This window comes from Gopherus flavomarginatus, chromosome 16 (genome assembly GCF_025201925.1).
Source record: "Gopherus flavomarginatus isolate rGopFla2 chromosome 16, rGopFla2.mat.asm, whole genome shotgun sequence".
NCBI lineage: Eukaryota > Metazoa > Chordata > Testudines > Testudinidae > Gopherus > Gopherus flavomarginatus.
Genome location: NC_066632.1, coordinates 25760245 through 25784424, shown reverse-complemented (window position 1 = coordinate 25784424; position 24180 = coordinate 25760245). Strand labels below are relative to the sequence as shown.

The 24180-nt window shown below is 59.4% G+C and overlaps 1 protein-coding gene across 7 annotated transcripts; it reads right to left on the bottom strand.

Moving 5' to 3' along the window:
- Positions 1-150: 150 nt before the first annotated feature.
- Positions 151-24053, bottom strand: SMARCC2 (SWI/SNF related, matrix associated, actin dependent regulator of chromatin subfamily c member 2). Of its 7 annotated transcripts, none has more exons than XM_050924642.1 (29): positions 23924-24053; positions 19955-20074; positions 19485-19570; positions 18705-18786; positions 18513-18605; positions 18276-18345; positions 17124-17193; positions 16701-16776; positions 16178-16309; positions 13913-14028; positions 13552-13676; positions 13097-13156; positions 12703-12740; positions 12081-12211; positions 11930-12001; positions 10859-10972; positions 10488-10641; positions 10156-10248; positions 9494-9613; positions 9335-9397; positions 8982-9240; positions 8234-8581; positions 7437-7501; positions 6995-7121; positions 6449-6609; positions 5836-5970; positions 4894-5254; positions 922-1353; positions 151-596 (listed from the first exon to the last, which is right to left on the bottom strand). In XM_050924642.1, exons 1-29 carry the CDS (start codon positions 24032-24034, stop codon positions 526-528), a joined length of 3885 nt encoding a protein of 1294 aa, XP_050780599.1. In that variant the 5' UTR covers positions 24035-24053; the 3' UTR covers positions 151-525. The 7 variants fall into 7 exon arrangements, with proteins under 7 accessions (XP_050780599.1, XP_050780602.1, XP_050780606.1 ...); XM_050924645.1 differs by having other exon boundaries at positions 8420-8581; XM_050924649.1 differs by having other exon boundaries at positions 1270-1353; positions 8420-8581.
- Between the last annotated feature and the right edge of the window lie 127 nt (positions 24054-24180).

Below are 24180 nucleotides of genomic sequence, written 5' to 3'. Positions count from 1 at the left end.
ACCATGAGCCACATGCCCTAAAGGGACATTGCATGAGGGGACAGGAGACTCCATCCATCCCTCTCCATCCCGGGCAGACAGATCCCCCACACGGTGCCGCTTCTTCCCACCCCGGGAAACCTGGAATTTTTATTTTATTTTTATTATTAAAAAAAAAAGAGAGAGAAGACACAGCTTTAAATGCCCAGGAACCAGGTAAATTCAGAGCCTTCTATAAATAGCCGTCCCCTCTGCCCCAGCAGGCCCCTCAGCACTGTCAGTGGTGGTTCTCAGCGCATTTAAATAAAAGTTTCAGGACGATCGGATACAAAAAAAGCCCGGGGGTGGCAGTGAGGGGGCAGGACAGACAGACACAGCGGGACTGAGGGCTGAACAGCCCTTTTTAACCCCGTGATCAAAGTGTTTTTTGAAACCAATGAAATCCCCACCCCCCTCCCTCATCCCAAACAATCCCAGGCAGGTTTTATGGGTTGCGAAGGTTTTTGTCCTGTCGAGTGGCATCTCCGGGCGGTGGGTGGAGCAGCCTCACTGCGTGGGTGGGACCGGGGTGGCCGTGCTGGGTGCGATAGGGTCTGTCTGCAGAGGGGGGCCCTGGTCTGTGGGAGAGAATTGACAGGTTGCAGCGCCCCAACCTTTGGGTAACAGAAGGGGTGGGGGGGCGCAGCAGCCCTCCAGCCTGCACCCGGCACACATCACAAGGACAGGATGGAGGTGAATAGCGAGGGGTCCTCACCTCCCTTGCCAGCCAGCAGAACGTGCAGGGGCAGGCAGGCTTCCCCACCCACAGCGCCCCCCAACCCTGACCTGCAGAGGGAGTCACCGAACGGCCAAGCCCAGAGCCCAGCCGGGGGCAGACAGTGGCATCACTCAGTGCCATCACTCAGTGCCTTAGCGCCCCCCTGCCCTGCTGCGGAGTCTCACCTGGTGCCAGGGCGGCGTTTGGAAGGAGACTGCCCTGCATGGCCGCCACAATGGCTGGACTTTGGGCAGCTGCCGAGGCCAGTCCCGAGACATGAGGCAAGGCGGGCGCGGCGAGCGGCGGTCCGTTGGTCGTCAGCATGCTAGGGTGCATCGCGCTAGACACGGTGACGGGCAGGTTAGGCGGGGCCAGGGCACCCCCGGCCAGCATGCCGCACGGGAGGTTACCATGCATTGGATGAGCGGGCGTGTTAGCGGGGAGGTTAATACTGATGGAGTCTGCTACATTACTAGCCATGCTAAATGGGATGGATGGAGGCATTCCGAAAGGCGGAGCCGCTGGGAGATTACCGGGCACGCCGGGGTGACAGCTCACTCCAACCGTCCCGGGGAGCATCTGAGAGGAGGGCTGCTGGCCAGGGAACGGAGGCTGGGCTGGAGAAAGAGAGAAACCAGCGATATGGGGTTACACGTGGCAGTGCAGTCCTGGCCCTTTACAATCCTCCTCTATGGCTGGCCCCAGCCCTGCAAGGCAGACTCAGCGTCCAATCCCTCTTGCTGCGAGGTGGGGTGCGCAGGAGGCTTAGGGGCAGCAGGGAGTGCCTGCCATCACCTGGCACCCCCAAGCCTCAGGGGTAACATCTTGTACCTCAAAATAGCACCTGTACCCACGTATGCACCAGTGCTCTATGGTTGTGATATGGGGGTTCTCAAACTTCACTGCATGGCAGCCCCCTTCTGACAACAAACATTACTGCCTGACCCCAGGAGGGGGGGGGCAAAGCCTGAGCCCACTCGAGTCCTGCCATTCTCGGGGGCGGGGCGTGTGCAAAGCCAGAGCCTCACCACCTCAGGTGCGGGTGGGGGGACCACCGCCAAAGCCCAAAGGGATCCTGTAACCTGAGTCCCGATACCAGGGCTTCAGCCCTGGCGACCCCATTAAAACAGGGTCCCAACCCACAGTGATATTTCATACAAAGGATGCCTTGTAAGGTATCATGAAAAGTCAGGACTTGCTGAATCTCCTTGTTCTGTCACAGCAGGTACATTCCCATTGTACAGGGAGTTAGGAAATTTTGCTCCCTGGTTGTTGCTGTGGGTCTGGGAGACGCCCACAACTGGTTCCTCAGTGGCAGCAAGGCAGGTGGCCGACACCCAGACAGGTGTTAAGTGACCATCAGCAGCCACTGGCGAGCAAGGGATTGGAAACAGATTTACAATTTAACAGCGTGGATAAAAATCAATGATTTAAAAAAAAATAAATAAAAATCGCATTATTTTAAATTTAAATCGGATTTTTTGATACAATGCTTTTTGAGGAAAAAACCTATCGACAGATAGTTTTAATTAGGATAGATACATTATAGCTCAAAGATATCTCATCATGGGATAGGGATTGTAAATTCTAATTCTATAGTATGCGACAATATATTTATATCATGTTTAAGAAAAGTTTTGCAAATGAGTCCCAATACTTCATGGATTAGGGTTCCACAGGCTTCTTATGGGGTTCCAGGGGCTTCTGTATAGATTTCGGTTAATCTTTCCATCTACCCAATGGGACTCAGTGCTCAGGCTAGAAGATACCATCAGAGATGTTTAGTTTTGCAGTTCTCAGACTGTGGATTTGTGTCTCCAGAGATAATGTGGTTGTTAACAGCAAAAATGTTTTTAAAGAAATAATATAGAGAGGTGAGAAATAACAGCCCTCAGCCCTATTGCACCTCTGGAAATTTGTGTACGCAAAGTCAATCTCTTTCCTCTCCCTAAAAGTGCAAAGTTTCAAAAAGTTCAATGAATAGAAGATGGTTGAGGGCGGAATAGATCTCGATAAGGAGGAATCTGGAGATCAATGTGAGAAGTGAGGGACATATGCTTGTTTTGTTAAAATATTATATGTTTGCTGTTGAAGAAAAAAATCCAGAATGCTTAACGTTGTTGTTTTAGTTCAATAAAACAATGTAAATGTCTGTCTGGTGACGTTCTCCTCCTAATACAGCATGGCAAGAAAATCCTGCAAATATTAAAGATTAACCTGTTGAATTGGAGCTAGTTCACCTCCCAATGACTTCATAAATATCTGCGCCAATTATCTTTGGTAAATGAAATAACCAAACAATCATTCATTTCCTGATATAGCTGTAAAACTGATCTGAAAAGTTTTCAAACTAAATCACTGTTTAAAAATGGATAGTGTGTACCTTCTAAACATGAAAGCTACATCTACCTCTGAGTTGTGAAGAATATGTAGTAAGGTTACAACAACCAACAAGAATGCACTTCTATGTAGAAAACCCTGATTAAATCAAGTCTTCCTGACTAGTGATTTAAATCAATTTGGTTTAAAAGAAATCCACCCTGCAATTTACCAAGAGACACCTGCTCAAGCACCACACAATAGGGACCGCGTCATTATCTGCTGCAGCTGGGCACCTCATGACTCTCGACGCTTGACTCCGTTTCCGAGCCAGTATCTTCCCGGCATGTGAACTGAGCGTATAAAATAAGGGACCATGGCATTGTGAGTCCACCTCTCTCCTCCCCCCTACGCTGAAGGCAATGAGAAAGGGTGAGAGGGACCCTGAGCCAGACAGTCTCATAGACTCATAGACTCATAGGTCAGAAGGGACCAATCTGATCATCTAGTCTGACCTCCTGCACAAGGCAGGCCACAGAACCCCACCCATCTAATTTTATAACAACCCCTATCCCAGGACCGAGTTATTGAAATCCTCAAAAATGGTTTGAAGACCTCAAGCTGCAGAGACACCACCAGCAAGCGACCCGTGCCCCACGCTGCAGGGGAAGGCGAAAAACCTCCAGGGCACCTGCCAATCCGCCCTGGAGGAAAATTCCTTCCCGACCCCAAATATGGCGATCAGCTAAACCCTGAGCATGTGGGCAAGAGTCACCAGCTAGCACCCAAGAAGGAATCCTCCGCAGCAACTCAGTACCCATCGCATGCAACATCTCCCCGCAGACCATTGAGCAGACCTGTCTGGTGGTAATTCAAGATCAATTGCCCAAATTAACGATCCTATCATAACATCCCCTCCATATACTTATCAAGCTTTGTCTTAAAGCCAGGAAAGTCTTTTGCCCCTACTACTTCCCTCGGAAGGCTATTCCAGAACTTCACTCCCCTAATGGTCAGAAACCTTCGTCTAATTTCAAGTCTAAACTTCCTAATATCCAGTTTATACCCATTCGTCCTCGTGACTACATTAGTACTAAACTTAAATAATTCCTCTCCCTCCCTAACGTTAACCCCCTTGATATATTTATATAGGGCGAGCATATCCCCCCTCAGCCTTCTTTTGGCCAGGCTAAACAAGCCAAGCTCTTTGAGTCTCCTTTCATAAGGCAGTTTTTCCATTCCTCGGATCATCCTCGTAGCCCGTCTCTGAACCTGTTCCAGTTTGAATTCATCCTTCTTGAACACGGGACACCAGAACTGCACACAGTATTCCAGATGGGGTCTCACCAACGCCGTATACAATGGTACTAACACATCCTTATCCTTGCAGGAAATACCCCGCCTGATGCATCCCAAAATCGCATTTGCTTTTTTAACAGCCGTATCACATTGGCGACTCATAGTCATCCTGCTATCAACCAGTACCCCAAGGTCCTTCTCTTCCTCCGTCGCTTCCAACTGATGCGCCCCCAACGTATATCCAAAATTCTTATTATTAATTCCTAAATGCATGACCTTGCACTTTTCACTATTGTATTTCATCCTATTTCTATTACTCCAGTTTACAAGGTGGTTCAGATCTTCCTGAATAGTATCCCTGTCCTTCTCCGTGTTAGCAATACCCCCCAGCTTCGTGTCATCCGCAAACTTTATTAGCACATTCCCGCTCTTTGTGCCAAGGTCAGTAATAAAAAGGTTCCCCCAGTCAAAGGGGGAACGGTGGTCCCACAGGCTAGCTTGTACCCCGGTTTCTGGCTGGCTGGCGAGAGGCCACTTACCGTGAGGGCCGGCAGGGGTCTGTCCCTGCTGAGCCGGTACTGTGTGTGGAGCCCCCGGCGTGGCCGGCACCGCCTGGCCGATCTGTTCCGTTTGAGCTAGGCTGGGCTGGGGCACCAGGCTGGCTGTGCTCGGTGCCCCTGGGGCCTGGGCCACAGGCATGGAGTGGGCGGCTGGCGCTAAGGGAGCCCCGGAGGACGGGATCGGCTGGGAGCCGGGCGGGAGGGGCGGAGGCGGCTGTTGCTGCTGCTGCTGGTGCATCTGCTGGAAGTGCTGCTGCCTGGCACGCATCTCAGCATATTTGAGCTGCTCCATGTGGAAGGCCTGTCGGTCTGCCAGGAGCTGCTGTCTCTGGTACTCCAGCTGCAGAGAGGGCACCCGCCGGTCACTCGGGCCAGGCTTGTGTGGCACTGCTCCTGGACAGCCTCCCTGGCCACCCCCTTTGGCTGCATGCCCTGTATGGGTCCTTCTGTCATCGGGATCTCCCCCCTTTACTCTGCCCAGTCCAGGATCCAGGCTCTCCACAGCCCCCCACTTCACACAGCCCCACTTCCATGATCACCAGGCCCCAGATTGGATCTGGCTGGCTGAGGGCTACTCCCCCAGACTCCGGCGTCACCAGGGCATAGGCAGAGGCTTGTACTGCAGCTGACAGGGTCAGATCCCTTTCCCAAGCCCCATCAGCTAGGACCTCCACTAAAAGTCCCTTCAACACCGATTCTTTCTCCACTTCCTAACCTGCAGTGTCATGCCACGCTGATGTGTGATTGGTTAAACAACTGTCACACCCCACCCAGAGGTGGCTGCATCTCAGCAGTGGGTGATCTTATATAAACAGCTGTGCCCCACCCCAGAGGTGGCTGCATCTCCGCGCTAGGTGAAGTGCGCTCTGTGTGGGGTGGAGGGAGCTAGAGCAATCTGTGCACCCCCGGGGCCTCACTCACTGCCTCGCGCTCCCGGTCCATGATGGTCTCCAGCTCCTCGAAGTGTCGCAGTTTGATCTCCAGCTTCTTCATCTGGGTCTCCACCAGCAGGGCCACCAGGGACTTGATCTTGCGCTCCTCCACAGCGGCCAGGTGCTGCACGGGGCGGAGCAGGGGAAGGATGGGGCGAGTTAGGGCTCTGGCACGACACAGCTCAGAACCTCCACGAGGGCAGCAGAGGAACGACCACGGGGCATTTCCGAGTCAGGGACAGGAAGGGAGGAAGCCACCATGGCAGTGGGGAGCTTGGGTGCTTTCCTGGTGTTCATCTGCCCCCCCCCCCGGGATTCAAAGGGAGAGCAACTGGTTAGAGCAGGGGGGGCTGGGAGGCAGGACTCCTGGGTTCTCCCCTGGCTCTGAGAGGGGAGTGGGGCTGGTGGGTTAGAACAGGGGGGCTGGGAGCCAGGACTCCTGGGTTCTCCCTCGGCTCTGGGAGGGGAGTGGGGTCTAGTGGTTATAGAAATGGGGCCTGGCTCAGCCTAGGATCCAAGGCTCCAAGCCAATCCCTCCAGCTCAGCCCTGTCCATGGGGCGCTGGGATCAGAGCAGGGGCGTGGCTGGTCCTGGCCCCTCACCTTGGCCTTCACAGCGGCGGCAGCCAGGGCAGCAGCGGCCGCAGTGGACAGGTTCCCTTCGCCGATGTCTCGCTCCACCTTGGTCTTCCTCTCACCTTCTGCCTCAGCCAGGTCCTTGGGCACCTCCTCCTGGCCGTCCTTGGGCTCCTTCTCCTTCTCGGCTGGGGCCAGGGGAGAGAGATGGGCGGGGAATGAGGGCTGGGTGCTGCTGCCATTGCCCCCCTGGGCGAGTGGGGCTTGGCCCGCTGGGGGGCGGGGAAGGGAAATGTAGGTTTGGCCCTGGGGAAAATCAGGGAAGGGGCTGGCACCGCTGAGATAGGGGGAGGAAAGGGAGAAAACCCACCCCACTGCCACAGTGGCCACATGCAAACTCCCTTCCCCCTGCTCTGCCAGTGCCCCTCAATCCCAACTCGCAGCCCCCTCCAGCACTGGCCTCTCCTGAGCAGAGGCTGCTGGCTCCGCAGAACCCATTCCCCCCGCGAGACTGGATCTCAGCCCCCCGCTGGCGCGTTTGCCTCCTGCTCTGCCCGGCCGTGCGGCGCTCACCCATGCTGTCACCGTCGCCCTTCTCCGACTCCTCGCTGTCCCCCTCCCTGCCTTTCTCCTCCTCTTTCTTGGGAGCTTCGCCCAGCTTCTCCTTCACTTCCTCCTCCACGCCTCCTTCCCGGGGCTCCTGGATGGATGGACGGAGGGATGGGACTGATGCAAAGGTCCCGGGAAAGAGAGTCCTCTGGTCTGCCCCGATGGAACGAGAGCTGCCCCCTGCCCCAGCCCTCCTGGGCACAGCCGCCCCACTGCAGGCGGCGCGCCCCCCGGCCAGACAGGACCAGCCCTGTACAGAGAGGCCACTGGGCATGAAGGGGTGGAGAGATCTGTCACTCCAGTGGTTCACTTTTCCCCGTTCCTCACTCCCCCCAGCTCCACGCCCCCCAAGGCTCCCCCTAAAGGCACAAGGTGCGGTCATGCTTCTCCTCCCTTCCCTCTGTACCTTCAGCTCCTTCTTCTCTTCCACCGGCTGAGTGTCGGCCCGCGTCTCGTCAGCGCCGCTCTCCTCTGGGGTGTGGGGGGCGGACAGAGACGGCCAGGTCAGAGCGTGAACACAGGGCTCCCCCCACCCCCCAGCAATGACAGTCACAATGATGGAGGGGGGAGAGGATGCACTAAAGGGCACGGGCTCCCTGGGGCGCCAGCGCACAGCTCCGGGCTGCATTCAGGCCAGGGGCGGATTCTGCACTGCTGCCGGACTGAGACCCAGCCAACTCATTGCACAGAGGCCGCCCCGCACTCCCCAGCGGCAAGTCTCAGCTGGGCTCACGCCGGGGCTAAAACCAGCAGTGCAGACTCCACTCGGGCTCCCCAAACCCAGCGAGGGGATGGGGCTCACAGACAAGCTCTAGCCCGTGTGGGAATGTCTGCACTGCTGCTTGGAGCCCCGGAGCACAAGCCGGAGTCAGGCGACTTGCTGACACAGACGGGGGGGCTTCCAGCCACTCTCCAGCCTGGGCCAGGCTCACCAAGAGGGAAAAGGCCCCGTGGCCCATGCCCTGCCTGGAGCCAGCTCGTCCCCACGCCCGACGGCCAGATCGGAGCCAGACCCCCTAGAGGGGAAAGGCCCCGTGTCCCCTTCCCCCATGCCAGCCAGTCCCCCATCCCGGGGGCAGATTGGAGCTGGCGCCCCCTAGAGGGGAAAGGCCCCATGGCCGGATCCTGAGCCCGCCACTGGGTCCCGCGGGGGTTCTCGCGTGCACATGGGAGGGAGGCGGTGGTGACGACGGGGTCCCTTACCCTGAGCCAGCCGATTGAGGGTGAGCTCCAGACCGGAGGCCAGGCCAGCTCTGGTCTCCTGTGGCTCCTCCCCTCTTCGCTCATTACCCTTCCTACTCGCCGCGCACGGAGCAGCGTCCGATGGAGGCGAGATGGCGGGCGCCTCACGGGCCAAGGCGCGGAAGGAGCCTCGCTCACCCCCCTCACCTATTCTCTCCGGCTCGTCGGACGTGGTCCCCGCGATCCCGCTGCTCTCCAGCCCGAAGGCCGGGTCGGCCTTGCCCGTAACCTTGGCTGCCTCCTCCACCTTGCGGACGTGAGCTTCCACCAGCGCCGTGGGCACCTCCTCCTTCATCTTGGAGAACTCCTCTGCCAAGCACAGCCCCGGGTCAGATCACTGGAACGGGATGGGCACTGCCCTCCATCCATCCCCCTGTGCCCTGGGGAGGGGCCGGGCCGAGTAAAGGTGGGCTGGGTGCCAGGGTAATGGACTGGACACCGTTCTGAGCCCATGGACGTTCCCCCTGCCCCACCAGCGTCTCCTTGGGACTGGGACAGCGTCTGCAGCACTGCCAGGAGCAAGAGACTGGGCACTTGGGGGCTGGGCGCACGCTGGTGAGCTTGCCAGGCATGGGTCCGAGGGGGTGGCTTGAAGGCTCTCAGGTGATCAGACTGCCCGGGCCTGGGTCATGCCGCCTGGCTAAGCCAGCGTGGCTGGGACTGACCCGTGGGCCAGGCACTGGGGATCCGAGCGGGGGCGAGGCATTACCAAGAGCGGACTTGGCCGCCGCAGAGGCCACGCGGGGGTCCACGACAGATGCCAGGAAGGCCACGGTGCTCATGACGGGGTTGCCCGACTGGCTGAAGGGGATGGGCTGGTAGGCCAGGGGCCCGAGTGACGCCTCCGAGTCCTCCAGGTAAGGGTCCTCGATGGGCAGGCGCAGGAAGTGGAGGATACACTCATCCTGGGTGCGGCTGCCCACGTGCTCCGACACCTTGTTCCAGTCGTCCTTGTACATCTCCAGGGCCTGCAGGGGGAGGAGGAGACAGGGAGCCAGAGGGGTGGCTTGGCTGGTGCCAGCCCAGCACCATGGGGACCCCCCGAGAGCCCTCCCCTCTCACCTCCAGCAGCAGCAGCGTCTCCTGCTCTGTCCACTCCCGAGTGGCGCTGGCGGCGGCTTTGCTCTGCAGGGAGAGGAGATGGCGGGGGTGAGAGCGGGCAACGGTGGCGCGACGACAAGCCCTGGGGCGAGCAGGGAGCCGCTCACTGCCCGTGCCTACCTTGGAAGGGACATTCTTTTTGGTGTACATGTCCGTGCGCAGGCCAAAGTTCTGCAGGTCCGTTGGCTTCTCCTTGCCCTTGTCAGGGAAGCTGAGCATCTGCTGGGAGGCCGAGGTCTGCTGCAGAGAGAGGAGGGGGCAGTGAGCCACTGCTGGCTCCCCTATGTCGGCCTCTCACCCCCACTTTCGCCTGGTGGCTGACTCCCAACAGCTCAGCCCATGGGCCAAGGCTCCCTGCCTCTGCCCCGTATTGCTGCTGCTCCTGGGGTCGGGGGCTCTGATTGAGGTTCCAGCTCTAGGCACTGGAAGGTCCTGTCACCCAAACCTCACCCACTTGTCTACCATCCCACCCCAGCAGCAGCCCAATGCTTCAGAGAAAGGCAAATATCCCCTGCCCCTTTCCCCAGCTGGGCTGTACAGGGGCAGAAATTCCTTCCTGACCCCCTAGCAGCTCAGCCCCTGAAGCCTGATGACCTCCACCTTACCCACCACCAGTTAGCCCCCTGATGAACTCCGCAGCCTCCTGTGGCGGTGAGTTCCGCAGCTCTCCAGGACACAGCGAGGAATCCACGTGCCCCCTCGCTTCTGCACTCCTGCCAGCTCCCCCCACGGGGTCACTCGCCTTCTCCCGCTGCAGAGACGAGTCCCGGGAGTCCACCTACCAGCTCGGGCTTCGCTTTCGCCACCTCTGGGACCAGGTCCTCGATTTCTTTGCTCTTGCGGCCGGCCTTTGTGTCGCTGTCGCTCTGGCGACCCTGAGGGGACAGACAAGGTCGCGGTGAGTGTGCCTGCTCCCCAACTCAGACAGAGACAGAGGGGTGAAGTGTATCCCACAGATCAACGCTCTCCTGCCCCAGTGGGAGGTGCTGCCGCCCATGCACAGAGGGACCAGCTGGCTGCAGGCCCTGAGCAGAACACAGCAGCAGAACCAAGGGGGGGAAGGGATGAGCTTCCCCCTCCAACAGGGGGAGAGATTCTCGCTTTCTCGCCCTACCTGGGGCGTCTTGGGCTGCAGCGGCACCAGCCCCGAGGGGGTGTCGGCCAGGACATGGAAATGCGATGTAGGGGGAGGTCCCATAGGGGTTGGCCGGCTCTCCGCGTCCACCTGGTAGTTGATCAACCCCCACTGCTCCAGGAAGGCGTGGACCCTGCAGAGAGCAGCGGGTTAGATCTGGCCCCAGCCCCCCGGATCAGCCCCCCGGCTGCGTTGTGCCGGCGGGAGAGATGGACGTCTCGGAAGCCTGATTTCGTCTAGGCCCCACTCCTCTGTGTGGAGGGGGCTGGGCCAGGCGATCAGCCCTGGAGACCAGAGCGCGATCCAGGGCCAGCTCACTCCCCCCATCCCCACTCTGCTGCCCAACCAACCGCATGATGGCGCAGACGTCCCCGGCCAGGTTCCGGCGGCAGGCGGTGGAGGTCAGGTACTCCTGGGGGTTCAGCCGGTAGGTGTCGATCATGAAGTTGCGATAAGCCAGGTATCTGAGGAGAGGGGAGGGTTAGCATGAGCCAGGTGCGTGGGAGCTCCGGCATCACTCTGCATTCAGAACCCACAAGGCCCAGTAACAGATTTAATGCTGGTGGGGAGCGAGGGGTCTCAAACTTATGAGCTTGGTCAGCATCACTATCCCCCCCACCTCAACAGAGGGGGAAACTGAGGCACAAAGGCAAAGTGACTCAACTGAGGTCACAGAGTGAGTTAGTGGCAAACAATAGAACCCAGGAGTCCAGGTTCCCAGTCCTGCCCCCCCTGCTCTAACCACTAGACCACATTCCACTCCCAGAGTAACAAACAGAACCCAGGAGTCCTGGCTCCTTAGCCCCACCCCCCCAGCTCTAACCACTAGACCACGCTCTGCTCCGAGAGCCGGGAACAGAAGCAAGTCCCAGTTCTCTCCCCACCCACCAGTTTCGTTTCACTCCAGCTGCCCAGCTCAGCTGCCTGGAGAGCGCCAATGCCTGCAGCTTTCACAGGGCTCGGGGGCCTATGGGGACTGCAGATCCCAGCCTGCAATGCTCCATCCGGCGCCTGCTCGCCCAGCATGCTCAGCCCCTTGCTTTCACAAACCCACCCCCGGTCTGGGGCCACTCCCCTCTCCCTGCAACAGGCCCTCAGTGTGGTCTCTGGCAGCCAGGGGCAGCTCTAGGTATTTTGCTGCCCCAAGCACGGCAGGCAGGTTGCCTTTGGTGGCATGCCTGTGGGAGGTCCCCGGTCCTGCGGATTCGGCGGCACGCCTGTGGGAGGTCCGCTGAAGCAGCGGGACCAGCAGCCCTCCACAGGCATGCTGCCGAAGGCAACCTGCCTGCCACCCTTGCAGCGACCGGCAGAGTGCCCCCCGTGGCAGGCCGCCCCAGGCATGCACTTGGCGTACTGGTGCCTGGAGCTGCCCGATGGCAGCGCCACGCACAAAGCACCAGCGTGGGGGGAAGCAGCCTTACATTTCGGGGGTCTTGGATTTGTTCTTGCCGTTGAAGAACTCGGGCAGGGCTCTGCGCTCGATGGCGTGGACGCTGCAGAAGAAGCACAGATGGAGGCGTTAGAGCCGCGGGTCTCGGAACAGGGAGTGGCAGGGAGAGGCCCCCCCCGTACCTGTTGTAGTCAAACCAAGCGGCGTAGCTGGGGATGATAATATGGTGAGTCTGCTCCGTCACATTGTCCTCGTGCAGGTCCGGGTTCTTGGCCTGCTCCCCTTTGTTCCCCGCACTGTTTTCCTCCTCATCCTGGAATCAGATAGCCGCAGGTGGGTGGGGGGTGGCGCCCCACATGCTCGCCCCTGCTCTGCCAGCCCGGCAGGAACTCCACCAGGGCTAGCCCAGCGTGGTCCTCGGCTCCGGGAGTGGAGCTCTCGCCCAGCGGGGCACCAGCAAAGGGACTTCGGAGACTCAGCCGAACCAGGGTTCTCACTCGGAGAGTCCGGGAGCCCTGCGGGATGTCTTGCGACCCAGGTACCCCAGCAGAGACCCGGAGAGCCCCTGGTGCCACTGCTGGGGTGCAGGCAGGTCCAGCAACGGGGGCAAGAGGCGTTTTGAAGGGGGAGTGGGAGGCTGTTCCCAGGACAGGGGGCTGGGCTGTTTGAAAGCAGAGGAGGGGGGACAGGTGCTGTGGCATGTGCCAGGGCTGAGCGAGGCCAGGACGGACAAGGGCAGAAGTGGGTGCAGGGCAGAACGGGGCAGCAGAGAGGGTGAAGCTGCTGCCCCTGCCCCAGTCTCACCTTGCCAGCGGTCTCCATGCTCTCATCCTCCTGCTCATCTGGAAGGGAAGGGAGACAGACCAGCGATCAGGGAGCCCAGGCCAAGCGGGGGAAAGAAATGTACCCACCCTGGACCGCCGGCCTCCCTCCTACAGTGCCCAGCTGGGGACAGACACAGCCAGGCCGCAGCATGGAGCTCGTTCTGCCTGCCTCCGCCGCCGGGGAAAATTAACCTCTCGGGGCAGGGAATGAGACATTGCCCCAGATTGGCAGGAGCAAGCCCCAAAGTGCCTGGGAGCGTCCCTCCGTGCTCACCACAGGGCAACTGCCAGGGGCTTCGGACAGAAGTGGCCCATCCCTAGCTGGGGCCCCGTCTCCTTGCTCACAGAGGTGAGGATGCTCAGGGGGTCCTTACCCAGGTCGGTCATGGTGCCCCCCTTCACGGGTGCAGACTCTGAGTCCTTCTTGGTGTTCACTGTACCAGGGAGAAGGGGAAAGGCTTTACTGGGAGGCCTCGACCTTGGAGACAGACTCTGCCTGCCCTCCCCAGCTCAGCAACTTGCCCTGGGCCTGGCCAGAAAACGCTCCTGGCTATTCCAGCCTCAGCCTCTGCCAGCAGGGGGCACTACACAGCATGACACAGGAGCCCTGGCTGTGGGTCCCAGCTATTCCAGCCTCAGCCAGCAGGGGGCACTGTGGGGGCAGGGTGGGAATGGGGGCTGTGTGGGGCACTGACATTTACTCCAGCCCCATCCTCCCCCCCAAAAGGGGCACTGTAAGGGGTGAGGTAGGAGCGCATGCTGTGTGGGGAAGTTCCCAGCCTCTCCCCTCGGGGGCGCTGTCAGGCTCTGGCGGGACTGCTGCCCAGACCTGTTTTGGGCAGCGTGACCTCCTCCACGTTGGGGACAGGGGAGGGCTCGTCCATGTCCTTCGTCAGGTCCTCCTGCTCCTCCTCGCGGTGCCCGCGCTTGGACTTGGTGTACGGGGTCGACGGGCTGCAGGGAAGGAGAAACCCAACACGCCCCATTGCTGACGGCTGCAGCGGGCACCGGACGGCCTGATGGGGCACAGCCTGCTCCAAGTTCACCAGCCCTGGGCCGGGCGCTGCCAGGGCCCCTTTGCCGGAAGGGCCAGGAGCAAGGACGGCCCCAGGTTCAGACATGAGATCACTGGCCACGCACCCAGTCCCGCCCCGGCAGAATCCCTGAGGGGGGGCTGGCGCCGGCCTCACCCTTTCTTGGCGTTCTTCTTCTTGGCCTCTGGGGTTGGGGACGGCGAGGGTGAGCGCTTTCTCTTTTTGTAGTTCCCACCCTTCTTGTCGCGCCGGTCCGAGTCGGGGCTGTTCACCTGGGGGGGCAGAGAAGTTCATCTGCACGCTGCTTGGGCCAGAGGGCGGCCAGGCTCCAGCTACCCTTCCCCCGGCCATTTATTTGCCCTGGCTTGGCTTTGCAAGGAGTGACCACACCCCAGGGCCCCCAATGGCTGGCAAAGCCTAGCACGTGCCCCAGGATGTAGGCAGCAGCTCCCTCCCTCCCACAGGTGGAGAAACCGAGGCACAGACTGGAGTGATTTATAGATTCCGAGGCCGGAAGGGATCACTGTGATCATCTAGTGCCTTATTTCCAGCCTGAACTGGCTACTGCCCCTTCCAGCCATCCGCTCATGTGAGACCTCTCTCGGCTCGACCAACGAGCCTGTTGGCCAACAGTTCCTCCCCAGGCAGCTACGTACAGACCAGGATCAAGTCACCTCTGAACCGTCTCTTTGCTAAGCTAAACAGATCGAGCTCCTTGGGTCTCTCACTACAAGGCAGGTTTTCTAACCTTTTAAACCATTCCCATGGCTCGTCTCAGAGCCCTCCGCAATTTTGGCAACACCCTTCTAGAATAGTGGACCCCAGAACTGGACACGGGATTCCAGCAGCGGCCGCACCAGTGCCAGATACAGAGGGAAAAGAACCTCTCTGTCCCTACTCGAGATCCTATTCATGCATCCCAGGACCGCATCACCGCTTCATCGGGAGCCCGTGTTCAGCTGATTATCCACCATGACCCCCACATCTTTATTTCGGAGTCACTGGTTCCCAGGAGAGAGCCCCCAACCTGTACGCAGAGTCGGCACTCTGTTCCTAGATGTGTACAGTAACTCATTTAACGTTGTCCCACTTAACGTTATTTCAATGTTACGTCCCTGCTCAATTAGGGAACATGCTCGTTTAAAGTTGTGCAGTGCTCCCTTCTAACGTCGGTTGGCTGCCTGCTCGTAAGATCCTGTGGCAGAGCAGTGACTTTACAAGTGAGCATTGCAGAAGTTCCGCTTCTCCGCCTCCTCCCCCTCCCTCCCAGCGCTCCCCGCTTACGATTTTCTGGGAGGGAGGGGCAGAAGCCAGGATGCGCTGCATCTCCACTCCTCCCCTTCCCTCCCAGAAAGTCTTCAGTGCCGCCAAACAGCTGTTTAGTGGCACTTAGGACTTTGCGGGGGAGGGATGTGGCGTGCTCCTGGGAGGAGGTGGAGTGGGGGTGGGAAGAGGTGGGCCTGGAGTGGAGCGGGGACAGGAAGAGGAGGCCTGGAGCGTTCCCGGCAAAATCCGAGCCTGTTCTCCAGGAAAGCTGCCGCTGCAAAGGTGCTTCCTAGTGCCCTTGCCTGCAGCGGGCTGTGCCTGTGTGGGGTAAGCCAGGGGCACCTCCCAACCACAGTACAGTACAGTATACAGTGTAATGCCTTTTGTCTGTCCCAAAAATATGTCCTTGGAACCTAACCCCCCGTATTTACATTAAATCTTATGGGACAATTGGATTCATTTAACATTGTTTCACTTAAAGTTGCATTTTTCAGGAACATACCTACGTTAAGTGAGGAGTTACTGTACTTACATTCAGGCCTGGTACAGCATATACTGGGGGATGTCCAAATCTACATACTGACTCAGTGACAGGAACAGAACCCAGGAGTCCTGACACCCAGTTGTCTACTCTTTCCATTAGAGCAGTGGTTCTCAACCACGGTATGTGTACCCCTGGGGGTATGAGAGGTCTTCCAGGGGGGAGTCAACTCATCTAGATATTTGCCTGGTTTTACAACAGGCGACAGAAAAAGCCCTAGCGAAGTCAAGACAAACTACAATTTCATACAGACAATGACTTGTTTAGATTGCTCTGTATACCACACATGGAAATGTCAGTACAAGATTTCTATTTCAGTCGATTTTAGAATTATATGGCATTGTTCAGTAACAGTGCGGTTGAGACACTTTTGTAGTTTTTTGCCTGATTTTGTAAGCAAGTCGTCTTTAATGGAGGGGAAACTTGGGGTCCACAGGATAAATCAGACTCTGAAAGGGGGACAGTTAACTGAAAAGGTTGAGAGCTACTGCACTAGCCCCCTCTCCGCTCCAGAGCTGGGAGAATCCAGGCGTCCTGGCTGCCAGTCTCCTGCTCTAACCACCAGCCCCCACTCTCCTCCCAGAGCTGGGAACAGAACCCAGCTAGGATCTTACTTCGTCAGTGAGCGTTTTGGCAGAGATTTTCTTCCTGCGGGAGACGGGGCTCTTCTCATCGGTCACCTCGTAGTCTTCCTCGTTCATCCACTCGTTGAAGGTGTCCATGTCGAGGATCCACTTGGCATGGACCTGCAGGGGCAGAAAGGGCCCGGTTCTGGGGGTGAGTGCCATGAGGGATGGGGAAGGAGAAGCGAAGGATCGTTCCCCTCAGCACCGAATGGTGCCATGGGGAACAGAATGAACCCCCTCAAAAGCTTGGTGGAGAGCCCATGCATTCGGGGGATGGGGCGATTAAGACACCCCGAATCGACTGCACAGGAATTGGGGGAGGTTCCGTCAGGAGGCCAAGGCAGAGCAACCAGCCTGAACACGCTAAGAGCACAGGCATGTGCAGGAATCTGCTGATGTCAACATAGTGAGAACCCAGAGTCAGGGCCCAGAGCCCACTGGCCCTCCAAGGCCAGTCGTGAGCCAGCCCTGGCTCCGTTTACACAAGTCCCAGCCAAGAGAGCCTCGTTACCTTCCGGGGTTTCTCCGGGGTGGGTGCGTCCTCAACAGAAGCTTCGATTTCACTCGCAGGGATCCAGGTGTCATAGCTGTGGGGGAGGAACACAGGGAGTGGGGGGGAGGCTGCGTGTCCCCCACATCCCACGCACATCCCCTTGGCAGGCCTGGCCTAAGCGCTGGAGGGGTTCGCATGCAGCTCCCCATGCTGCCCCCCAGCACGATGGCGCAGGGCAGCTGATCAGCCTGGCCCTCTGCCCTCTGAGAGACACGGTGCAGGACGCACCCCTGGGGGCTCCTGTGGGCGATTGCAGGGGCGAGGAAGGGGGCCACACAAAGACTGAACAAGAACGTGCAAACCCAGTTCTGCATCCCGGGGCTGCAGCTAGGCTGAGGGTCTCTTGAAGGTGGGACCCACTCCTCTTCGTCTCCCACTCACCTGTCCGGGAAGTAGCCCCAGTGCAGAAGGACCTGCTTGTCTCTCTTCATGACAGGTCGAACCCATTCTTCTACGAGAGACACAGAGAGGAGTGAGTGGTGGGGTGAGACACAGAGGGACCTCTGGGGTCTCAGAGGCAGCCCGGGGGTGCAGCTCCGGCACCAAATCAACGCCTCCTGGATGCTACCAACTCCTGTATAATCATTCTAAGACTTCAGCCTTCTCTCTTTCATCTAGACCCGCCTGCCCGCCAGCCAGCAGGGGTAAAGGCTATAGACACATCAGCCACCTTCCCCACCACCAACAGCTCCGGGCAGCGGTGCCAGGCACTCTTTAGGACAGGAAGTGAAAAGCAGGGTCCTGCAGCCAATGGAAAGTGCCAGGGCAATTCACAGAGGCAGAACGGAATCGCCCAGCCAGACCCTACACCTCGGCTCCCCAGGGACCAGGCGTGGTCAGTCTGCATGTGTCGTCTCCTCTGGGAGATGGGTAGCCGTATTAGTCTGGATCTGTAAAAGCAGCAAAGAGTCCTGTGGCATCTTATAGACTAACAGAGGTTTTGGAGCATGAGCTTTCATGGGTGAATACCATGACATGCATCTGACGAAGTGGGGATTCACCCACGAAAGCTCATGCTCCAAAACCTCTGTTAGTCTATAAGGTGCCACAGGATTCTTTGCTGCTTCCTCTGGGAGATGGTGTCTCTAGCCGCACAGACCCCCTGGCACCCCGCTAGGGCACTGCGTTCAGTGTCAGAGCTGCTATTAAAGAACCACCTGCTCCCACTCACCGTATCAGCCCAGCTGCTCTTCCCTTGCGAGCACAAGCTACTGGCTTCGCGGTTCACCAGCCCTTTTCCTGCAGGTCTCTAGGTCGCTCCCCTCCCAAAAGCAAATCCTCCTAGGGGCCATTCACTACACGCAGCCTGGCAGTGGGTCCGACCCTGCTTTGTGCCCCAGAGTCAGGCAGCTGCCCCCCTGCAGACGGGGCCCCGCCAACCCAGAACGCAGGTTCACGATCAGCTATCAGTGCTAGCCTCTGACACCCACACGGCCTGAGCCAGGCCCCAAAGAAGCCAATGGGAGCCGGATTAGACCCAGACTCCCCCCGCCTGGTCAGAGGCCGGGAGGAGCGCACGGGCTGCCGCCTCACCCTCCTCTAGGTTGCTGGGGACCGGGCAGACGACATGGGAGGCATTGTTCCGATCCTCAGTGACCGTCCCCTGCAAGGAGATCAAAGGAGAGCGTCAGAGGCACGGGGCAAATGGCAGAAGCTGGGCCTGGCACCCTGGAGCCGGGAGACACCCATCCCCAGGCGGATGAGGCAGGCGTGTCCACAACATGCCAGTCTCCACCTGGCACGGAACTAGCCCCACGGGCTCCCACCTACCTGGTGCCGCTTGATAATGTCCTTCAGCTTGCCCAGCAGTTTGGGTTCGATCTCCTGGTGCAGGAAGATGTTAGGCCGGGCCAGGCAGTTGTTCTGCAGGAGGAAGAGGGAAGCGGAGCAGTGAGGGCCAGGTGGGGCTGGGGGACAAGGAGCAACTCGAATGGAGGGGAGGGGGTCGACCAGGCCAGTTACCTGCACCAAGGATTTCTCGATGGTCATGAACATCTCCACGTTGCGATCCATCCGCGAAGGGTTCTGGAAATCGAAACGCCGCCTTATTGGAAGAAAAGAGCGACTCTCATGAAAGCCACAGCTCAGGCCTCCTGGATCAGCCACCCTTCCAACCCTGTCTTGGCCTGGACCGGGGGATGGGAGATGACATCCCGCCGGATCCAATACCTGAGCCCAAGCCACATGGTGGTGCCATGGGAGGGCTCTTCGCTCCCCGGGAGGGGGGCAGGGCACTGCCTGCTGGCGGCAGGCGCTGAATCCACAGGATCCTTCCTCTGATCGGACGTGTCTGCGAGCACAGCCTGGCACCTGCTTCCTGTGGCGACGCGCACTTGGGAGTGGGCACTGGACTGGGTCCTACTGCACCCACCCCACTGCTGGGGCCGGCCAGCCAACCCACACCCTCTGTGGAGACTCATTCAATCAGCCGCCGGGGGGGCACCATGCACAGCAGCTTGTTACTGAATCCCCTCCCCAAATCCATGCCCCCTGCCAGGATCGGGACTGGGAGCCAAGAGCTGCCCCTCGTCCCATATAGACCACCCAGGCTGGTTTGACCCCCAGGTTCACAAGAACAAAGTCTGGCCCTTGAAGGTCCACAGTGCAGGTCCGCGAGCCGAGGGCAGCACTGCCCCAGCAAGGTGCATCCGCTGGTGCACGGGAAGCCTGGTGGGGGGACCTGCCCGCCCCCCCGCCCCGAGCAAACCAGGAGACAAGCGGGCAGGGACAAGGGCAGCTCACCATCCTTGATCGCTCTTGAATTTATAGGCTGCAGCAAGGATGTGGCACAGGGATCCTCCTGCTTTGAAATCCAAGAAGCATTTTATCTGCAATAGAAGGACATGGGAGGATGGGAGAGGCTGAGCCGATGGAGAACACGGCGGCTGGCCAGTAAGGAATTAAAGGGCACAAGCTATCTCTCTCGGAGCCACGGCTGACAATCCAGCCCCCATCCCAGCACCTCCTGCTGGGTAACAGGAAAGGCAGCACCTCCCTGGGCCTGCGTCGGGGGGAGCCTGGTCTCGGTAGGGGTGGATTTCACATGCAGAAATCCCCCGTCACCAACCCGTGTGGCAGGGTGATGGCGGCTGGCACAGAGCAGGCTGTCTCTTGCCCAGGCCGCCCCCCTCGGGGTGCGCAAGCGGACGGGTTGCTCCGTTAAGGGCCATCCCCCTCTGCCCCGTACAGCTCGGCCGGGTTGCGGCACTCACCGGCAGCTTGGTGAGCGGGGCGTTGCTGACATGTTTGCCAAAAACCTCCTCCTGGAACTGCAGCAGCTGCACCACCAGGCTGGAGAGGGATTTGTTGGTGGGAGGCTCTGCCTGGATGTACTGTGGGAAGAGCAAGAGAGGACGGAGCGGGGCTGTAACACACTGCGCTCGAGGGCTATTTCAATAACAGAACGGGACCCAGGTGTCCTGACTGCCCATCTCCTGGCTGGCCTGGACACACAGGTTGTTCCCTTAGAAGAAGAAGGAGGGTCAGCAGCAGAGGACTTGACCATGAGCCAGGCAAAGCTGTGCCCAGTGCTCAGGTTGTGTCTCTCCTTCCTCACAGCTGGTAACCTGCATTTGTATTTTATTTGCCATTCCACACTGCCCAGAGACCCTAGAACGCCCGATCGAAATACACAAAGGGGAGGAAGGGAAACCAAGGCCCCGAGAGGGAAAGTGACTTGCCCAAGGTACCACAGCCGGTCAGTGGCAGAGCTAGAACTAGAGAGCAGGTCTCCCGAGTCTCAGTCCGGTGCTCCACCCATCAGGCCACCCGGCACAAGCTTTCTGCATTGGGGGTGTGTCTGCCAAGCACAAGAGAACCAATCTCCCTCAGCCCATTACAGTGCTGGGCAGCCGCCCCCCGACTGGCAATGAACAGCTCTTGGGAACACTGGCCCTGCCAGAGCGGGCCGGTCCCTCCAGTGTCCCCTCTCCAGCACGGTCAATACAAGCGCTCCAGAAAACAGACGAGAGTGACTTTTTGCGGCCAGTCATGGAATATGGCATGTGGGGGATGTTTTCTCCCAGCCCCTGCCAGTCCAATGCTGGTTATCCTTGAAGTAGGAAGGTTTGTGGTCCCTTTTGTCCTACTACTAGAGCTGTGGACATGCTCAATAGCCAGAGGAACAGGAAAAGAAAACCTGCTAAGCTCTTGGCCTCCACAAGACCTTGCAGCGTGGAGTTCCCCAGGCTAATCATGCCTTGTGAGTAAAAATATTTCCATCCATTGCTTTCAAATATGTTGCTTTTGTTTCATTGGATGACTCTCCGCTCCCCCAGCTCTTGTCCAAACACGAGAGGGAGGAGAGAGGCATCCAGTTGATCTTGTCTAGCCCATTCCTCACATCATTCGTCTACCATGTCCCTGCACGAGGATGAACCGCTCCGTTCTTTCCGCTCTCTCGGTGGTCTGTGCTCTGCCTAGGTTTACAGGAATCAGATGTGCTGGGTTTTGCAGGGCTGCCAACATCTCAGTTCGGCACCTAAATACCCTTGAGGACCTGGGCCTTAAACTTTATATTGGACTGGTCTACCATCCTTCTAGTCCTGTATCCCATCTCAAGCCCTGACCAGCAGCAGCTTCCCTTGATTCAGTTTGGACAAACGCAAGGCACCTTAACCCTAGGGAGAAAAGCTGTGTCCTATGAAACCCTCACTCCTGCTGCTCCCCGGGCCCCCCAGCACAGCCCCAGCAGGTGGGGAGAACCTGAGGGGGGCGCTGGCTGTGATCTGTCCTCTCCTTGGTGGTGACTTTTGTTAGCCTATGCACATGTCTGTTTTTAACGCAGGCAGCAGTGGGTGCATGGTCCCTGTGTCTGTACAAGAACCCAGACTACAAAGAAGTATACAAGCCAATCATATTGGCCCTTCCATCTTCAAAGCACTCTACAAAGGTTCGTTCCCTGAGGACGACGGGCTCCATTGGGCAGGACAGCAGACAGGAATTGGCTTCTGCCCCTGGCCTGAGGAATGGCTTTTACTTCACCTTTCTCTGGGCCTCTTTCTCCTCCCACTGCTTGTGTAAGCTCCTCGGGACAGTGACTGTCTCACCACATGTCTGTCCCGCACCCAGCCCGTCGTTTGGGTTCCCCCAGCGCTACTGCAATAATCCACACCAATACGCTGCGTTTATGGACTAACAGATGTATTGGAGCATGAGCTTTTGTGGGTGAACCCCCACTTCGTCGGATGCATTTCAAGGGGTGGCCTGGCATGCAGCCATATTCATCGCCACTCAGAGGACAGAGCTTTCAGCTGAAGGTAGCAAGGGAGGGGAGCAGCGAGGGACATAGGACCGGCCACGCTGGGGCAGACCAATGGTCTATCCAGCCCAATATCCTCTGACAGCGGCTGGTGCCAGGTGCTTGAGGAAATGAACAGAACAGGGCAATTAGCCAGCGATCCTATCGGCCAGTCCCAGCTTCTGGCAGTAGCTCAACCCTGTGGGGGTGGGAAAAGGCAAATTCCCAGGGAGCGGGTGAGGGTCAGGTCATAGCCTGTCACTCCAGACCCAGGAGCTGTCTGGTGACTCAGCCACTGGCTACAGTCGGAAGGTCAAAGGTAACAGCCTGGGAACCACAGCCCCATGCTCTTGGCATGACAGCGGAGGGACCCAGGGGGCTGGAAGGGCCAGATGGAGCCGGCAGGACCCAGCCCACGGGCCCTATGCTGAGAGAGCAGGGCAGGTGGCTGATTTATCGTAACACTCGCAGCCCGGCTCCGCTGCAGCTCCTGGGCAGAGGAACCAGTGGTTTCACCAGGGAAGAGCAATCCCAAGCCATAGGGTGCCTGTTCTCTCGGTAACTTTCACTTCTCGGGAGACAGGACAGCCTTGGTCTGGGCAGAGGCACTTGGGCGAAAGATGGGGACGGATGTGAGCGGAGACGGGGCGTCATCAGCTGCTGGGCAGGGTGCCCCCTCGGACAGAAGGGACAAGGTTAACAGCCAGAGTGAATGAAAGAGCATCTACTGTGCCCCTACGCACAGGGGACAGGGTAGGAGGCTAAGGGGAACCTGGAGCCCTTCCCAGGACAGCTGCAGTTGGATGGGGAACAAATTCCCTTCAGGAAGAGGATGGGCTGTGTACAAATCGGATCAGCCCCCAAACCCTTGCAAGGCCTCTGCTCAGCTGGGGGGAGGATTGGAAGGGAATTAAGGGTGGTGGAGGGGTCAGTGGGGATGAATGAGGGGGAGGCAGGGCCAGGAAGCGGGGACCCAAGCAGCTGGAAAGGGGACTGCAATGGATGAGGGGGGAAGGGATTGAATGGGGGGACAGAGGGGGCAGGAAGGGGTGACTGGAGCCGTGGAGATTATCCAGGCCCAGGGGGGATTCAATGGGATCTGAGGGGCTGACGGCTGTCAGTGGGGCCCAGGGGTCAGCGAGAGGTGGGCATTGAGTGGGGGGCTGACAGCGGAATTGGAGGTCAGTGTGCCAAATGGGTGTCAGTGGGCATGGGGAGCTGAGGGGCTGAGGACTGGGGCAGGGGGTGCCAGTGGGGCAAGGGAGCTGTGAGCAGAGGGGAATGTCTCTGGGGGCTATGGGAGGGGGCTGTCGGGGGGCCAATGGGCAGGGCCCCAGGGGGACGTGGGGAGGGAAGATGGGGCGTCGATGGCGGGGCTCGGGGGGGGGGGGAGCCTGAGTCGAGCAGGCCGGGGACAGGTGGGCGTGGGGGAGGTAGTGGCTGTGGGGGCCGAACTGGGGATGTGGGGGCCGGGGCCTGGCCGGTGGGGAGCAGGGGTCACGGGATCAGGGCTGGGGGGCCGAGCTGGGGATGGGCCCGGGGGGGCAGGGCCTGGGAATGGAGTGGGCGGGAGGGCGGCGAGCCGGGGGGGGGGGGAGACGGGAATTGGGCAGGGGCCGAGCCAGGGGCCTGGCCAGGGCTGTGGGGGGGCGGCGGGGGCCCAAGGCGGGGCGACCGGGGGCTGAGCGGGGATTTCAGGGGGGCCGGGAATGGGGGGCGGCGGCGGGGAGCCACGGCCGAGCGGGGGGGCCAGGGGGCCAGGGGGGAGCAGGGGTTTCAGGGGGGCTGGGGCCGGGAACGGGGGGCCCAGGGGGGCGGGGGAGACCCGCGGCCGGGCGGGGGGCCCGGGAATGGGGGGCCCGGGCCGAGCCGGGAATGGGGGGCCAGGAACGGGGGGGTCCCGGGGGGGCCGGGAACGGGGGGGGGCCGGGGGGGCCGGTACCTTCTTGTAGTTCTTGCCCAGCCAGAGCCGCGCGCTGTCGAACTGGCTGACGGTGTCCGCGGCCTCGTAGTACTTGACGTTGGGGCCGCCGTCCTTCTTCCGCACCGCCATCTTCCCGCGCGCCGCGCCCCCTGCCGGGCCGGGCCGGGGCTACGTGGGGCCGGGGGGCGCTGTGGGGCCGGGGGGGCTATGTGGGGCTCAGGGGAGGCGCTCTGGGGCCGGGGGGGCTATGTGGGGCTCAGGGGAGGGGTTATGGG